The 18,128-nt window shown below is 31.1% G+C and overlaps 1 protein-coding gene across 1 annotated transcript; it reads left to right on the top strand.

Annotated features, from left to right (window-relative positions):
- The first annotated feature begins 423 nt into the window (after positions 1-423).
- Positions 424-1,665, top strand: LOC123657239 (polyglutamylase complex subunit TTLL1-like). The gene has a single exon (XM_045592815.1). The coding sequence runs from the start codon at positions 424-426 to the stop codon at positions 1,663-1,665; it is 1,242 nt and encodes a 413-aa protein (XP_045448771.1).
- The last annotated feature ends 16,463 nt before the right edge of the window (positions 1,666-18,128 follow it).

Below are 18,128 nucleotides of genomic sequence, written 5' to 3'. Positions count from 1 at the left end.
TTTTTTTTAATTGTGACTATTTATTTCACTCACCTACACGTTCATCGAGTCTAAAATTAAATATTTTAGTATTATATATTGTAGTAGGTTATGATATATAGATAAAAAAAAATATGCAAATATAATGAGACTGTACAGAAATAATTTTTAATAATTCCGTATAAGGAAACTAAGCATCTTTTAACTCACCTTATTTTAGGAAACTGACAACACTATTATCTCTTATTTTGTCACATATTTAATTTAAGATATAGACTAAAACATGACAGTAAACTTCAAGATTATTAAACCAATCAATCAAACTTCAAAATAACTTCATTTTTGATAAGATGCCAATTTATTTTTTATTATTTAAAAAAATCCGATTACCTTTAAAATTATAAGATCCAATTAAGTACATACCCGTAAAAATTATAAAGTAATATGGAGAAAGGTAAAGTAACTTTTTGCACTGATCTTGAGAAGTCTGTGATTATAAGCAATTTCGAAAGACGGGGTTGGGTCCAAGTTGGACCTGAAGATGAATGGAACTTCTACTGGTCTTTCACTCAAAATTGTCGCAACATTTTCAGTATCGAAAATGGTTACAGAATGAATGACAATCAAATAATAAATCATTTCCCAAATCACTACGAACTTTCGAGGAAGGATTTGTTGGTAAAGAACATTAAGAGATATCGCAAAGAATTGGAACGTGAAAGTAATCCCTTAGCGGAAAAAACTGAAATTATGTTACCTAACGGACAAACTGCCACGCGCTATTTACACTTGGATTTTATTCCCGTCACTTACGTTCTACCGGCTGATTATAACATGTTCGTTGAGGAATATCGCAAATCTCCCCAGAGTACTTGGATTATGAAGCCCTGCGGGAAATCTCAGGGCGCGGGCATTTTCTTAATAAACAAACTTTCAAAACTAAAGAAGTGGTCCCGTGAAGCTAAAACACCTTTACATCCGCAGATAAGCAGTAAGGAAAGTTACGTTATATCGCGTTACATCGACAATCCCCTTTTGATTGGGGGCAAGAAATTCGATCTAAGATTGTACGTTTTAGTAACTTCGTTTCGTCCTCTAAAGGCTTATTTGTTTCAACATGGCTTCTGTAGATTTTGTACTGTTAAATACGACACAAGCGTCACCGAATTAGACAACATGTATGTTCATCTGACTAATGTGAGCGTGCAAAAACATGGCGGAGACTATAATAATTTGCATGGTGGTAAAATGAGTATACAGAATTTTCGCTTGTATTTAGAAGGTACTCGAGGTCGCTCAGTTACAGAGAAACTATTTGCAGATATGCAATGGCTGATTGTCCACTCCCTAAAAGCTGTGACCCCTGTAATGGCAAACGATCGTCATTGTTTTGAATGTTACGGATATGACATCATTATAGATAACGCGCTTAAACCGTGGCTTGTGGAGGTTAATGCGTCCCCATCTTTGAAGTCGACTACACATAATGATAGAATATTAAAATATAAGTTGATCGATAACATCGTCTCTGTCGTTGTGCCTCCAGATGGGATACCGGATGCGAGATGGAATAAAATTCCGAGTAACGAGGCTTTAGGAGACTTCGATGTCTTGATTGATGAAGAATTAATTGAGAAAGAAGAAGCTCCTCCACGATGCAATAGATTTAATCGATATAGATCGTAAATTTTTAACTAACTTTGTAATCTGTCATCATCAATTATTTCATTTACTAATACTATATAAAAATAGTTTATATTGCATTGTTTATCTTTTTTTTCCAATTAAATAAATATTACCTACTGTTAAAATGTTTTTGTACTAGGCTTGACTCGATTTATCTTGCACATCAAGAGTAATGACCCAAAACAAGAGTATCCCTGTCTCGAAACTAAAAGTGATGCGTCTATCAGAAAACGATTTTCTCGCGTCTATCCGTCGGTAAAAAACAAGGTGTTCCTAAAACGAAATTATGCGGAAGATTGCTTTCTTTGAACGTCAGACTTCCTGCATTTATTTTTGAATAACAATAAATTACGTACAAATTGTTGGAATAATTCCTTATAGCGTTGTATTGACAGCAGTTTATTTCTTTTCTGTTGTTTGAAAATTGTCTTAGATAAAAACAATGGTTTGCAATAAAATATTTAATAAAAAAATTATTTTTGCGTAAATTGTATTTGTTGTAAATAGTTGTTAGTGTTGTATAATAAAGTATAAAATTTCTAGAATAATTTACAGTTATTAAGTTATTCAGAAGATAACATATAGTTACAAATTTTTTAAGAAATTACTGCTCTTGTATTTGACTACCTAATGATTTTTATGATTTCAGAAATATTTCACCATTTACTTCCTACTTTTTGAAGTAAAATACAAAATTGGATATTTAGACGAAATATTTTAAACATGATAAAGTTTCTTAAAATTACTTAGATAAAGCTCGGAGGCACAGCTAGCTTAAAATAAATTCTTCTTACATTTTAAGTCGATTAAATAATTCAAAGAATATGTTGTCATGTAAATGGCTTTTATTGTTTAACCAAAACACAATTTTCATAGCGCTTATTACGTCAATTCATTATAATAAACCTCTTGCTTTTCTCAATCACAATACGTTGAAATCGAGTCTTTGTATTTTGTATTACATTATGGTATTTTCATAAGCGTCTTTATATAAGCCTCTTTAGTATAATATCTTTGAACTAAGAATTACATTATTTACGCAATAAAAAGAATAATCTTTAATTTCTTATAATATTTTATTTCTGAAAATTATTGCAGTATCATTGCGGTGCACGGATAGCTTATCTGGTTCATTAATATTGTAGCTATCAATTATGATAATAGGTAGCATGTAGCTACTGTGAAATTAATATTCATCAATTATTCATTAACCGCTCTTGTGTAGTGGTACGTGTAGTCGACTAAAACACCGATGGTTTGCCGGTGCCATTCCCGCTCGGGAAGGATAAATACCTATCGTAACCTAATAGCAATCGTTACTCATAGAGTGGTGGTGGATTAAGCTCCAATCCTTCTCGTACAAAAAGAAAGAGGCCTATGCCCAGCAGTGGGATGTTACAGGGTGAATTGATTCATTACGTTTAGGGCTATACCGTAACTCTTTTCTGAACATCTATTCGAATATAATTCTATAGTAATACAAGTCTACAAAATACCATTGCTATATTACCTTAACCACCTTTATGTATGTTAATTTTTTTATATATGTATAAGCGAAAATGTGTAGGGTTTGAATTCTCAATCGAACTCGATATTTATGGGGTTCGAATGAGAAATACGACTACAATCGAGTTTTGAACCTACTTAATAAAAGGAGGAGGTTCTCACCTCGACGTTTATTTTTTTTTCTTTTCATGTGTGTTATCCTTTTTTGGGTGTACCGATTTTAATTACCAATTCTTTTTTTATTTAAAATTTGTGGCTTGTGATGTAATCCTATTTAAACTTAAGTGAGATCTGAATAGTACTTTTTGGGTTATACCTAATAAAGTGTATCTAATATATAAAATTCTCTTGTCGCGGTGTTTGTAGTTAAACTCTTCCGAAACGGCTTGACCGATTCTCATGAAATTTTGTGTGCATATTGGGTAGGTCTGAGAATCGAACAATATCTATTTTTCATCCCCTAAATGTTAAGGATAGTCCACCAATATTTTTTTTTTAATTTTTAGATAAATTATATATTTTTATTTTATTATGATTTGGCGTTGTAAAATACATACAACCCTAAATTTTCACCCTTCTACCACCAACCCCTATTTTTAAATAGCGTTTAGCGGCAAGACAACGTTTGCCGTGTCAGCTAGTTAGTTTACTATATATTTTCGATGTAATTCGATGTTGTTTCTTTGTTGTGAGAATTATTGATCTTATAGTAATGCTACATATATTTGTTCAATAATAATGTATTTATTTTATTTACCACTACAGTATTCAATTCGATTATAAGTTCTTTTATTATTTCCTTAAAAATTTCATTCCATTATACCTAAATTAATGTCTTAGCAAAAAGTCCAAAAAAAAAAATAGACAAAATATGCACATTTTAACAAAAAACAACACAGACATTTACAGTGATTTATGATAGCAGAGTTTAATTAATAGAATTTATTTTAAAACACTTTTAAGAGTATACTACGAAACAAGTAAATGAAAACGGTGTGAGTATTCGGTTGGCGGTGTACCGCACTCTACATGATACGGTAATATGGGAAAATGCATTCTATTAAATACAAAATATAATTTGAACGTGCAGATTAAAATAAAAATAAAGTACCATAAACCTCTTAACTAACTAAACCTCTAAACTAACAACAAGATTACTTTTTTAAGAGAAATCAAATACGTGGAAAGTATAATAAATGGTTAATAAGTACATCTAAAAATCGCATGACTTAACATCGTATTATCAAATGGCTTATATTTATTTATTTATTAAATAAACGAAAACATAACATTACTTTATTTTTTATCAAATCTAAAACTTTGTGGAAGAGGATTTTTTTTTTTTTTATAATATCAAGAACGAGGGATAGTGAAGTAATAGTCACAGTATGAAGATTCTTTGTTAAATTATTGGAGTAGTATTTAACGCAGTAAAATAACTTATGGTACAACTTTATAAAAATAAAGAATATGTTCGTTTGTATAGATTAAATACGAAAATAATAATTCGATTTAAATAATTCTTTTACCAATTAACAGACAGTTGCAATCACGTTGGGTCTAAATTGTATTTAAAAAAAAAACTATGTAACGCGTATTTTTACAATTTTCAAAAATTTTACATCAAAATCTGAAGACGACATAATTTAAATATGCTTACTCAGTCAGAACGAGGGGTTCCGGAGGTTGAGTAAAATTAAATCATGGCTGAATTCTGTCGATATTGGTATTCCCAGCAGCATAAAAGCTCTTTTCACGCGATTTCTATTCTCCAATTTTTTTTTATTAAATTGTAGAAAAAATAAACCAACAAACGAAAAACCTTTTAATACGATTTCAAAGGTGATTGATTTATTTTAAGATTGAAATTATGTTTTCCTTATATTCTATTTTGGTATATAAAATTATGCTTGAGTTCCAAAAAGGTTTTTCTTTGAAATTGGTAAATTATATTATATTGACAAAATTATGGAATATTATATTTTTAATATAATTATATACAAATAAAATGAATCTCTATTTGATATTTTCTTTTGAGTTTCCTGTATTATAAGGCAAGGTTAGTATAAAAGAAAATTAAACTTCTGAAAGGTCGTAGCAAGGTGGGCCGCTACGATTTGTTCTATCGACGATGATCACAGTCTCGTGAAAAAGGTCGTAAGCGACATGCAAAACGCGTCGCTTACGCGTTTTGAGTTGTAATGTATTCTACTCGTATCTCAATCTCTCCGATACATTTTATTTATTTATTTATTTATTTATTTATTTATTTATTTATTTATTTATTTATTTATTTATTTATTTATTTATTTATTTATTTATTTATTTACTTATTTATTTATTTATTTACTTATAATATTATATTTTATTTTTTCATTTATATTTTTGTTTCTTTATTGTGATGCGTTGTCGTTTCATCGAGTTCCAAGTCAAATCAATTTTAAGGAAATCAAAGGGACTTTAAAAAAGTAAAAATATTCCCATAAATATAGTGGGTACGAAATTTGCCGGGATTACTATTATGTAAAAAGTATAATGTATATAATTATAACAGTAATAATATACTTGTTAAGCTTCCTAATATCTAAAGCACAATAGGTCACGATAATCTTTCAAGTATGATCGAATCTTTACAATTAATCGTGAAAGGTATAAAGTTATGTAACCTACAGAAAGTTTATTCAATATCATAACATATTACTTTTTAACCCACTTCAAAAAATGCGTAGGTTATCAATTCGACTGTATTTTTTTATGTGTGCTGCGTCATAGCTTTGAACTACGTCGACTGATTTCAATGATTCTTTTTTTAATTGAAAGGTGGTGCTTGTCATGTGGTCATTTAAATTTAACCGAGATCTGACAAGCACTTTTATTCAATTATTCTTACTCTATAATGCGTATTTTACTTTACTATTTTTTCGCTGACCTATGTTATTTTATACCTTATAACTTTTTATTTCGTAAACCGAATATGATTATTCTTTTTTTAAACAAAAGGTGGTGCTTACCATGTGGTTCAGCTTAAATTTGATTGAGATTTGACTAGTGCGTTTTGAACTATCTCTAATAATGCGTATTTACTTGACTGTTTTTGTCTACTTATATATGTAATAGATACCAATGTTTATGTTTAATATTTTATACCTTTAAGAATTATAAATAATTATAATTGTAAACAAAAGCATATTAAAATAGACACCCTCTGTCTCATAGAAACAAAATCGAAACTAAATATAAAGTTTTCTATAACAATATTCATAAGTATTAACTTATGAATATAATTATTATATGGATAAAAAAATAAACTGTACTGGTTTTATAGCTCAATATTTTATCTCTGACTATCTGTTAAGCCTTTGCCGCATAATATTTCGTGCTTTATACATGCGTATTTTCTCACAGGCCAAACATATTGTTTGTTTTACTGTCGTTTTTTGACATAGAGGCTCATCATCACTATCATCGGATGCATCTCGATTGGTGTCACTTTTTTGGCTGCGAACACTAAGGCGATCCTCGTTATCTTTGCTTTTTGACGAAGAATTTTCGTATTTTGATTCGAATTCCTGAAAATGGATAAAATCTGTAGTCATATGTGTTCAGTCTTTACTTGTAAACGTCCTGAAAATCTATACAAATAAATAAAATTGGAGTCTCTGCTTGTAATATTAAAATAACCGCTTTTTACTAAATACATATGGATGTATACACGGTACATATACTAAAATAATATTTTTTACAATTTTTTGTCTGTCTGTTTGTTCCGGCTAATCTCTGAAATAGCTAGACTGATTTCGAGAGGAGTTTCACTGGCAGATAACTGATGTAATAAGGATTAACTTAAGCTACTTTTATTTTATTATTTTTTATTATAACTGCTAACTTAACCATAATTTTTGTAAATTTCCACGCGGACGAAGTTGCGGGCACAGCTAGTATCAAATAAATCGCTGAAAATGTTATTCAAGTATTGCGCGAAACTACAACATTAACTCTATAGTTGGGTCATATTTACTTTCTCGTTTAACCACCTCTATCCACTGCTGCAGGTACAACACAATTGATTGATACCATGTAGCAAGGAGCAGAGACTGTTTGATCCAGCTATTGAAAAGTATTGTAACCTCATATACCAATTTTACGAAGACTTTAAAACATCGTGGGTCAAAATGAGCCAACTGTGCACTCGCCGGGATAATAAACAATACAATAATACGTTTATTTTTCGATTCAAATTAAAATTTAAAAATGTGTATTTACAGAATATGATCGACACGATCTTACCGCTTATCTTAAATAGGAACATAACCTTTTGCCTATCAAAATCATATAAAACTGATACTGTAAGTACAATTCCATAATCGAATCAGGTTTATTATTTTAACTAGCTGTGCCCCCCGGTTTCAAATGCTTTAATTTGAAAAAAAGCCTATAGCCTACCTCGATAAATGGGCTTACACTGAAAATAATTGTTCAAAGTGGACAAATAGTTCCAAACAAGCAAACAAACTCTTCAGCTTTATAATATTAGTATACATAAATCAACTACTAACTAAAAAATGCACACGATAAACATTAAAAAGCAGAGACCTTTTTTAATATCTTGTAAATTCATTAGCCAAGTCGCAAATGCCATTTTAATTTTAAATTAAGGGACGCTTTTAGGTTTTCACGATAAAGTAATGTGCATAATTTGGTCATTGTAAGTGAACATTTACATGTTTGTTGTTAGTCAACCTTTTCGTTAAGCACATTCAAAAATAATTTAGTAAAGTTACCAGTTTAATGACACTAGGGGATGACGTTGTATTCGTCATCACATTATCACTTCAGCCTATCGCAGTCCACTGCCTCCACAAGTTCGCGCCGAAAATGGTGTGAATTTATGTATGTTGCCCATAGTCACCAGGTAGGTAGGCGGGTTGGTGACCACAGGGCTGGCTTTGTCGCACCGAAGACACTGCTGCCCGTGTTCGGCCTATGTATTTCAAAGCCAGTAGTTGGATGGTTATCCCGCCATCGGTCGGCTTTTTAAGTTCCAAGGTCTACCACCTTGGAACTGTGTTATCCCTTAATCGCCTCTTACGATACCCACGGGAAGAGAGGGTAGCTATATTCCTTACTGCCGTAACCACACAGTACGTTGTATTCAAACTTGTTCTATATTTAAAAACACAACTTTTAGTTAGGCATTTACCAGTACTTACGCTTAAACAATACTTTTTTACGAATACAGTTCCATCAGATAATGTGTATTTTTTTTGTGACAGTCGTATTTTAAATGGTAATCTTCCTTTTCGATGATTAATGCATTGCAAATATATTCACATACCATAGTCGAAATGAATAGAAATAACAAAAAAAAATATACACGTATTCGTTTTTAGGGTTCGTCCCTCAAAAGATAAAAAGAAAACCTTTATAGGATAAGTTTGTTTGTTTGTTTGTCTAGTGAAAAACTTGGTCCGTCAAGACCCTTATTCTCAAGAGCGCGTGGAGGTATCGAGCTGAAATTCATATTAAATACTCAAGTCTACTGCGCCTTAGATCTGTAAAAAAAATCAAACTTCTAAGCCAACGCAATCAATAGATACAGCCGTTTATGCTGTAAATTTACGACACTCGCAAGGGAATCAAAACCTATAGAGTACTTCTCGTGAACTCATAATTTTGAAATTTAGTAGAAAGCAACGTAATAACATACATCATATAACAAAAATATTTTTAAAGTTTTTGCTTGTACGGAACCCGCGACGCGCGATTCCGCCTCGCACTTGGCCGGTTTTTTTATAAATATTTCACGCTAGCGTTATTCTGATTGCCTTTGTTACTATTTTCCGACTTACATATTCGTTTATGCATCGCATTTTAGTTTGAATATAAAAATACAAACTAATCAACATAAACCTGTATGTAAAAAGTATTTGGTTACCTACATTCTCTGAAATAACAAATCATAGAATTTTCCCGTTTTAGATAACATAGTTCAATAATTCTAATAAATAAAATAGTATTAGACTAGACTTCCTTTTCTAATAAATTTTTGTATCTTTATTCAGTATGCTTCGAAAATATATTTTAGCCTGCAGCTTACAAGAAAATATTATATTTTTTTTTTTAATAATTTGATTTAATTAAAGAACACCGATTTAGAAATTTGATCCTACTGAGATGAATCAGCAAAATAATTAGCAGTTTTTAAGCTATAGTCAATACAATACTTCACTATTATAAATTCAGTCATATTTCCTGCATGAGAGCCAGCATATACCTACAGATTTTGTAAATAAATATAATAAACAAATGTCTTTAAACAAGCATTCACGTTGGTCTATTCCTAAGATAATCAACTCACTGCTTGTGCTACGAGTATAGGTAGTAGATGTAATATAGCCACATTTTTTTCCAGACTTAAATATAAATAAATACATATAATACACCCAAACAAACTTTGAATATCTGTAACGTTCCTACTATACCTAAAATATACTAATAGAGCAGTATCTATTCACTTCGTTAAGTTACGAATTTTTAATTTCAAACACTGCGAAAGCGAGTCGCTCATTTAGGGACGACAAATTGAAGTTTCACTGAAGCATTGCGTCTATGTTTACAAGAATACCCAATTAAGTAATAAGTAATGTCGCCATTTACATGATTTAATGCTGAAATATTATATTATTTAAACTGAAAAGAGATTGAAATACGAAAAACTGTCAATTTTAAGTTTATTGTTTCAATTATTGACACTAAAAAGTTAATACTGGAAGAAGATAATTAAAAATTTATAACTTTGGGTTGTTGTATTTTTGTACTGGCAGATATTGTTGATTTTAAGAGACTGAGAGATAAATGAATAAACATTTATTGCTATTTTAAATGGGTAATATCTCACAAAACGAATGCATGTTATCTAATAAAACTTAATGATTTAATCTCATTGGAAGCTAGTGATAAAACTCAGAAATAGTTTTAATGAAGTTACGAACTCAGCGGATCACAACAATGCCTTTGTTCGAGAGAATCGAGAATTTTCCGATATTCATCCGATATTTTAAAAACGTGTTGTACGTCGGTAAGTCTATGTTCCTACTCGTTTATCCCTTTCGAAATTCTTAAGCCACATATGTTGGTCATTTTAAAATCGATCGGTTCTAGTCAGTTTTTAACTTTTAATATTGCAATTGTAAGCGAAACAGGCGTAATATTTATGTTAATTCAATAATAATAAGTTAAGCGTGTGCTTTTGGTTTATGCGCAGATCTAATTCTATTCCTAATGCATGTAAACATGTGTTTTAATGAGCAGAATCTGCATTGCAAACTCCATATGCAATGAAAGCTCTCAACTTTGAGTTTTTGTTATCGTACAAGCTTAAATATAATCACGGACATGATGACATTAATTATTTCATTCATTCTCGTAGAGTAAAATATGGTATTCACTTAAAGGAGTATATACTGTCTGACTTGAAATTGAATTCTTGATACTATATTCATAGCCAAAAATATTTCAAAAGAAAGAACTTCTCTCCTCTCTCGTGCTGACTGTAGACTTTCACTTCAACTACAATGTACCTAATTTAAAGTATGTAAATCCACGTAAACACTCATCCTTAACATGTTCGATTTTTGAGTGCCAAGACAGCCCTTGACCAACTACTATTTCTAAGTATTTTGTTTGACTTTGCTTTAAGCAAGCTTTAAGTAATACTCAACGGGCGAACTCAATTTTTATTTAAATTTCTTCCGTGCAGCTATGTTTAATACAGACGTTTCTAGTCGGTTGTGAACTATTTCCACCATAAAAATAAATAAATAAAATAGCTGCTGCCCGCGACGTCGTCTACGTGAACGCTATACAGCACGAAAGATACCTATGATTATACCTTTTAAAATAACATTCATTTACCCGTTTCTTCTTTATATTTCATATCTACAGAAAAATCTCATAGGTGGCGCTGCTTTAAAATTGTCTTGTCTACTTATATTCATTTAATTATGTTTATCGGCTTAATTACTTATATTTCGTGATTTTTATAGTGTGAATGCTAGCTTATATAGCATGGTTATTAACATAATAAAAACAACATTCAAATATGCGTCGTTAGATTACACGTTGTTACAGAATGCGTTGAGGAAATAACTTCACTGCTCGTTCCCGGTAGGTGATAGCATGATAATATGTAGCCTATATGTTAATAATATTCGTGCCAAATTTCAAGTAAATCTATATGGTACTTTTTGAGTTTATCCTGGACATACATACAGACAAACAGACAAAAATTCTAAAAACTATATTTTTGGCTTCGGTATCGATTGTAGATCACACACCAAGTATTCTTTTAAAAAAAATATTCAATGTACAGTTTTGACTTTCCTACCATTTTATTATATGTATAAATGTTACTAATTAATATAAATTATATAATAGCTAATTAGGACTTTGAGCCATACCATGGCCGTCACAGAAAGAGAAGACTGAGAGAGGTCACTGATTTATAAAGTATAGTATACTATTTTTCTTTTATATAATTTTTAATAGGTTGCTAGGAATATCCATTGACATTTTTTTTACAACTAAGTCGGGAAACAAGCGTACGGCTCGCCTTGTGGTAAGCGATCATTGTAGCTAATAGACGCCTGCAATACTAGAAGCATTGCAAACGCATTGCCAGCCCAACCTCTAATCCGTTTAGCAGCTTTTTAATTTAACTATTTTTCTGGATTTTTAAATGTTACGTAAGCATTTTCCCAAAAATAATGGGAACTGGTCTAAGTTTCAAAAATGTATAGATATAGTCTTTTGCAAAAGCTGTTTTTATACACTAGCAAAGTGATTAGTTAAGTTATTAGTTCAATAATTAGCATAACTACATTAAGATAACAATAGTAATAATTACAGATCGAAATTACTTCGTTTGTCAGTTAGTAATTTTTTTTTTTTTTTTGATTCAGGTATCGTATTGTCTTTTCATTTAATTCACAAGCAAATGGAAAATCATCAATTTTCATCACATTTGAAACATCGTTTAATAAATCTTTTACCATTTATATGTGATTACTGACTACCGTAATTTTGATACAAATGGTGCGACAAATTTCTTTAAATTCCGATGTGCTTGGTCGCGGAGTTAATTACTGCTCGGGGTAAATAATACAATTTGTACAATCATTAGTAATGGTTCGGTTGTATTTTTTCATGGTTATTCATTCACCACTAACCTACTATGCTTCAGAAGACGTCAATCATGCCTGTAGTTTTTAAAAAGTAGGTAAACATACGATCGCCTGCAAATCAAAATTATGATGAAAAGAACGGCAAACAATTGAAAAGTAAAAAATATAGGCTTTGAAAATAGATTACTGCTAGCTGTTTATGAAGCGTGAATGATATATGTTTTATCGATAAATGTATCATCTTAACGAACTTGTGTTTGATACTGTATCAATGGCATACTGCCTGCCTAATAACTTATTATATTTTATGTATCGTATACCTACATAATACATATAGGAAACATTAGCGTAATGTATTTTGTAACAAAGAGAGATTTGTTATAATGATGTATTGACATTGTATGCATTCAAGTCAGTTCAATAGAGTTTCCATTGAATCGATTTTAACGATTCATTCGTAATTACAATTATACAACATGCATACAAGGCTATAAGAATATCATTCTCCTGCCCGTAATAGCAGCTAACAAATTTTATTGCTGGCATCCGACAGCAGCGCCACTTACCGGGTCCAATTGTATGTCAAGCCATCTTATAACCCAGTGAAGTGTATACACCAAATTTCGAAACCTACCTAATCAGTCCAGGCATATTAAAATATACATATTGAGGAGTAGAACGATATATAAATTGTCATTAATCAGGCTCTTCTATACATTATCACGTTGCCATAAATTACACTAAATTATAAAATAGAGGGTTAAATATTCCATCGAATAAATTAATTGAAACTGAGAACCAATTCATTTTGTACTATTTACATTACAAACGCTGCATTTCACTTTTCACTTCTCGATATTTATTTGCTCTATCAAAATCAAAATTGATTATGTGATGGACCGACGTATTTGGCTAATGATGATCAATGTGTCCTATACATAAATTAAAACCATGCCATAGGATACAATAATCAGCACAAACATACAAGTATCAGTATCCTTTGATAATAATATATATTTTTCTAAGTCTTTTGATTTACTGTGTGTAAATATTCACGAAATAAAGATATTGTTTTATAGTAAGACCAAATAAGGTGTGTGTGTGTGTGTTTGAATGAGTCTAGAGCTGGGCAAAATTCAAATCTCAAGTTTGTCATTTAATTTAGTGAAATTTTAAATAACTCTATTCATAAGAAATTCAAAAGAAACTAGTTTCATAGAAATAGGTTGTTTTCTGTTTCATAACACATTCAACGGATTTTTTTTAAGTACTCGTAGCACGCGTTATTAGTCGTTTAAGTCGTGCTTTGAAAAAAATTTATGTTCCAATAAATTGTTTAGAAATCCAATTACTAATTTGAGACTTTCATGGGTGTGGGAACCTGTTAATGGGCCTTAATTATAGTTACCATTAATTGTCAACAATCACGGAAACACAATCAGTGTTCTTAATCGCTCAAATATCGATCATCTATCAAGACTACACTAAATAATCACGTGGCATCCAAATTGATGTAGTAACTTGTTAATGAGTGTCAATTATAATTACCATTAATTATAAACATATATACGAGATAATTTTATGGTTAATCGCTTTTGTGGCGCGAAATTTCTGACATGAAGACCAAATTTATGACGTCAAATATTTAATTCCTTGAGGTTAAAATATATCAAGTCCTAGAAAGCTAGTAATTTCCCCTAAATATAATATAATGTCATTGTAGGAGGTTCAGAACAAATTACAAATTCCATCTCGCTCTCGTAAGAGAAATAATTATATCAGAAACCAATTAGCCCTACAACTTAACTGTATTATTAACACGGGATTGCTCTTATCGAATCTCACAAATGTAATTATCATCAAAGAGTTTCTGTTAACGTATAAGTGATTTTTATTTTTATGGTAGAGTAAATTTATATTTTTATTCATTTAATACTTATATTAGAAGAGGTGTAGTAGTAGTTTCATTGAAGTAGGGTACAAAGGGATATATTGTGCTCAAAATCTGGAGCAGCTTGTCAGGGGAAGAACCTACTTTAAAGAAAATTACAGTAAATAAAATATCGCTCTCAAAATAATCAATCAAAATAATCTGTTCAAAAGTAGTGTTGTGTTCCCGTGCTAGGTGTGATGGCCAGAGATGCGCGGTAGGGTTCAAGTTTAGGTCGACAACAAGCTTGCGATGCCTGTAGTGTCGCCGGAGTCCATAGGCTACGGTAACTACTTACCATCAGATAACACAGACTTAAGCTTGTTTGCCGACCTAGTCGTAAAAAAGGTGAGTTAGATGTATTGATGTATTGAATTTAAACATAAACAACTTGCTATTTGAGGTTGCATTTTCTTTTAAGCAACTAAAGAAAAAGAGGATATAAAATAAAGAGTCCATTTCCTTGTAAATGATATTTTTTAATTATTAAACAAAATAAATCCGCATAACTTTTTACTCGGTGTACGGATTTTGATGATTTTTAATTTAATCGAAAGCCGATATTTATCATGTGGTCACATTTAAATTTCATCGAGATCTGATTACATCTTTGGGAGTAATCTTTGATAATGCGTATTTACTTGACTATTTTTTCGTCTGCCTATGTTGTATTACTTGTCGATATAATTGAAGTCGGTTTTTTTTCGTTTGCCTGCAAACACAATTATTCAGAGCTAAAATGTAAATATATTTTTTTTGAATTGTTTAGATAGCACACGCTTGCAGAACGGGAGCGAGAACAAGACCCAAACGTGCTCCCGATTCGTCGCGGAAGGCGCGGTCGGCGACGCAGACCTGGCCAACCTGTCGCCGTAACGCGGGACCAGCGGGCGATAGATCGGGGGATCTATCGTCCTCATTGTACGGTCCTGAGAAGGGGGGCGACTTTTGTATTCGAGGGAGCCTCTCAAGAGCTACTAATCGCGACGAGCTCTTAAGGCAACCGCTAGCGGTATCGCGGAAGTGCAACCGCGTTTCCGTGATTCCGCTCAGGCATGTCGAAGAAACACCACAGAGGTTTTCGTCCGTACGAATTTGACAGGCATCCGTTAGGGATTTAATCTGAGTAAAAAAAAAAAAAAGAAAAAGATAGCATACGCTTATAACATGATAATTTTATGAATTATTGTATTTCGTATATTTTGGACAATTTATTTTCTACGATTATTTGTTAGTACAATTACTTTTTTCGAAACCCCTGAATGTTAGAAACACGTTTTCTCGCTTACGTTGTAGGTACTACATTCTGTTTTCTGAAAATATTAATCAATAATTTATTTTAATAAAATATTTATAATATTAATAATATAGTGTAGTATGTCTTAAAACTCAATCATTAAAATGATCCAGTAAGCGCTAAAAGTTACTGAAATAAAAAGACGAGTTTGCAACGATATAAATACGAGTCTATTGTTCGGTTGATCTTTTGTGAGAACAAAAGCATTCATTAAGAGATTAAACCAAGTTTTAGCCTCTATGGACGCTTAAATATTCATACTTGGGGAGGAATCACAAAACATTTCAGTATTTATATTTAATTAATATTATAAATGTTTATTTTATTGTTCAATTCAATCGTTTCTTTTTCAGTGTTCATTTATTTTAAATTTTGACTATTTTATTACATTACATATCTAAAATCATGCGGGTAAGGTATTGTCATAACATATTTGAGGGCATAAATTTTGTAAGTATTTTTAATATTATAAGCCTTGGTCCCGTATTAGCGGGGTACCCAGTAATACGGGACACCACCCAGTACAGGGGCCCTTGCGACTTGTTTGTTAAAACTTATTATTATCAATAAACTATTTTGTATTTTGTATTTGTATAAATAAATCTTAACAATATTAATTGAATATATGATTGATTTTTATTGGAGTCCAACTAATAATATAAATGTGACGGTTTGTGAGGATGTATGTATTAATTGTTATTAATTGCTATGTAATTGTTGGATTTAATGAAACTTCGTACTTTATACTTGGTAAGTAAATAGCAGAAAATCTAGAATAACACATAGACTACTTTTTATCTTGACATTCCCACTGGATCGGATATTACGTGGATGAAACCGCGTGGCGCAGCTAATCAAATAAATAAATAATAAATAAACGCTTCACATCATCATCATCAGGGGTCCTTAGGGTCCAATAATAATGTAAACCATACATCAATTATTATTTTAGTTTATTAAATAGGTTTGATTTTCTTAATTATTGGTACAACAGCCTATGTTTAATTTTCGCAAGCCAAAATAATCAAGACAATAATTATGTTTGTTAAAAAATGACTAATAATAGATGATAAACGTTATTTAGTTCTCGATTAAAAGTATTAAAGTAATTTTTTTTAATGTTATAATAAAAGTAACGCTATTGTAATTATATATTTTTTATTACAAAACCGTCGAAGAAAGACTTAAGTTTCAAACTCATTAATGATGAAACTCAATTAAGACAAATTTTACCACTTAAGTTCTAACACTAATTAAGAAGTAGTGTATAAAATTTATAGTGCTAGTACGTGCGGTTACGGTTACAAAATTTCATTCTGAAAATCTCTACATTTCTGTTATATTTCTGAAATAATATTTGAAATTTCAACATTTTGGAATTTGCTATAGAATTGCATAACCCTGTGTGTTTAAGATGATTTTCTTCGTTATTTTACTGTTCGACGATCACGTAATCTCAAGGTAGAACTTAGTTTCTGTGAATTCAGCATTCACACACGTGACCGTCCATGTAACTTAATGTGACTTTTATGTTTTTCATTTATAGTTTTCCACATCGCATACGAAGTAATGAGATTATGGTTTACTTTATTTCTTATATATATATCGTTCTTACTTATTTATCTCGAACATACCTTGAATTTGGTAAATACTAATATGATAGCTGTGTGGTTGCGGCAGTGAAGAATATAGCCACCCTCTCTCTTCCCGTGGTTGTCGTAAGAGGCGACTAAGGGATAACACAGTTCCACCACCACCTCGGAACTCAAAAAACCGACTGATGGCGGGATAGCCATCCAACTGCTGGCTTTGAAATAGACAAGCCGAAGACGGGCAGCAGCGTTTTCAGTGCGACAAAGCCAGCCCTGCGGCCACCAACCCACCTTCCCAGCGTGGTGACTATGGGCAACACACATGAGTTCACGCCAATTTTGGCGCGAACTTGTGAGGCCTATCTCCAGCAGTGGACTGTGATAGGCTGAAGTGAAGTAATTTGATAGCAAAAATATAACTTTCGTATTCATAAACATATAGCATAGATATAGATTTTATTAGATATAAGGTTATTTTAAAATAAAAAGTATGTATTTATATTATTTTAAAATGTTTTTACATCAGTAAATGAATAGTAATTATTTGGACTTACAGTTATCCATTTTATTATACGAATTTTCTACCCAAATAAATAAACTTAATCCCGCAAAAAAAGACATTATGTTTTATCGAATGTAATGTCATTCTACTGTTTTTTTTTTCCTTATTTTATATGATAATGGTAAAGAACCTCATTTATCTTCCATAACATTGCATTAATTTTAAATAATAATTTTATTAATCGAGACTGCAGTCATATCGGATGACATTCATTTCAAATGTAGACATTCTTTTTAACAAATCTTCAACGATCACGACCTTATTCTGTTAATTTTTTTTATTTTTTGTTTAATTAAAAACTTTAAAAGTCATTTTAAGTTGTTGTCTATAAAAAAGTTACAATTTCCACGTAGTCTAAGTTTACTTGATTTCGAAGCAAAGTCCAATTTCCTAC

The sequence above is a fragment of the Melitaea cinxia genome, chromosome 10 (assembly GCF_905220565.1).
Source record: "Melitaea cinxia chromosome 10, ilMelCinx1.1, whole genome shotgun sequence".
Lineage (NCBI taxonomy): Eukaryota > Metazoa > Arthropoda > Insecta > Lepidoptera > Nymphalidae > Melitaea > Melitaea cinxia.
Note: the sequence above shows the minus strand (reverse complement) of the source record. Positions and strands in the feature narration are given on the sequence as shown.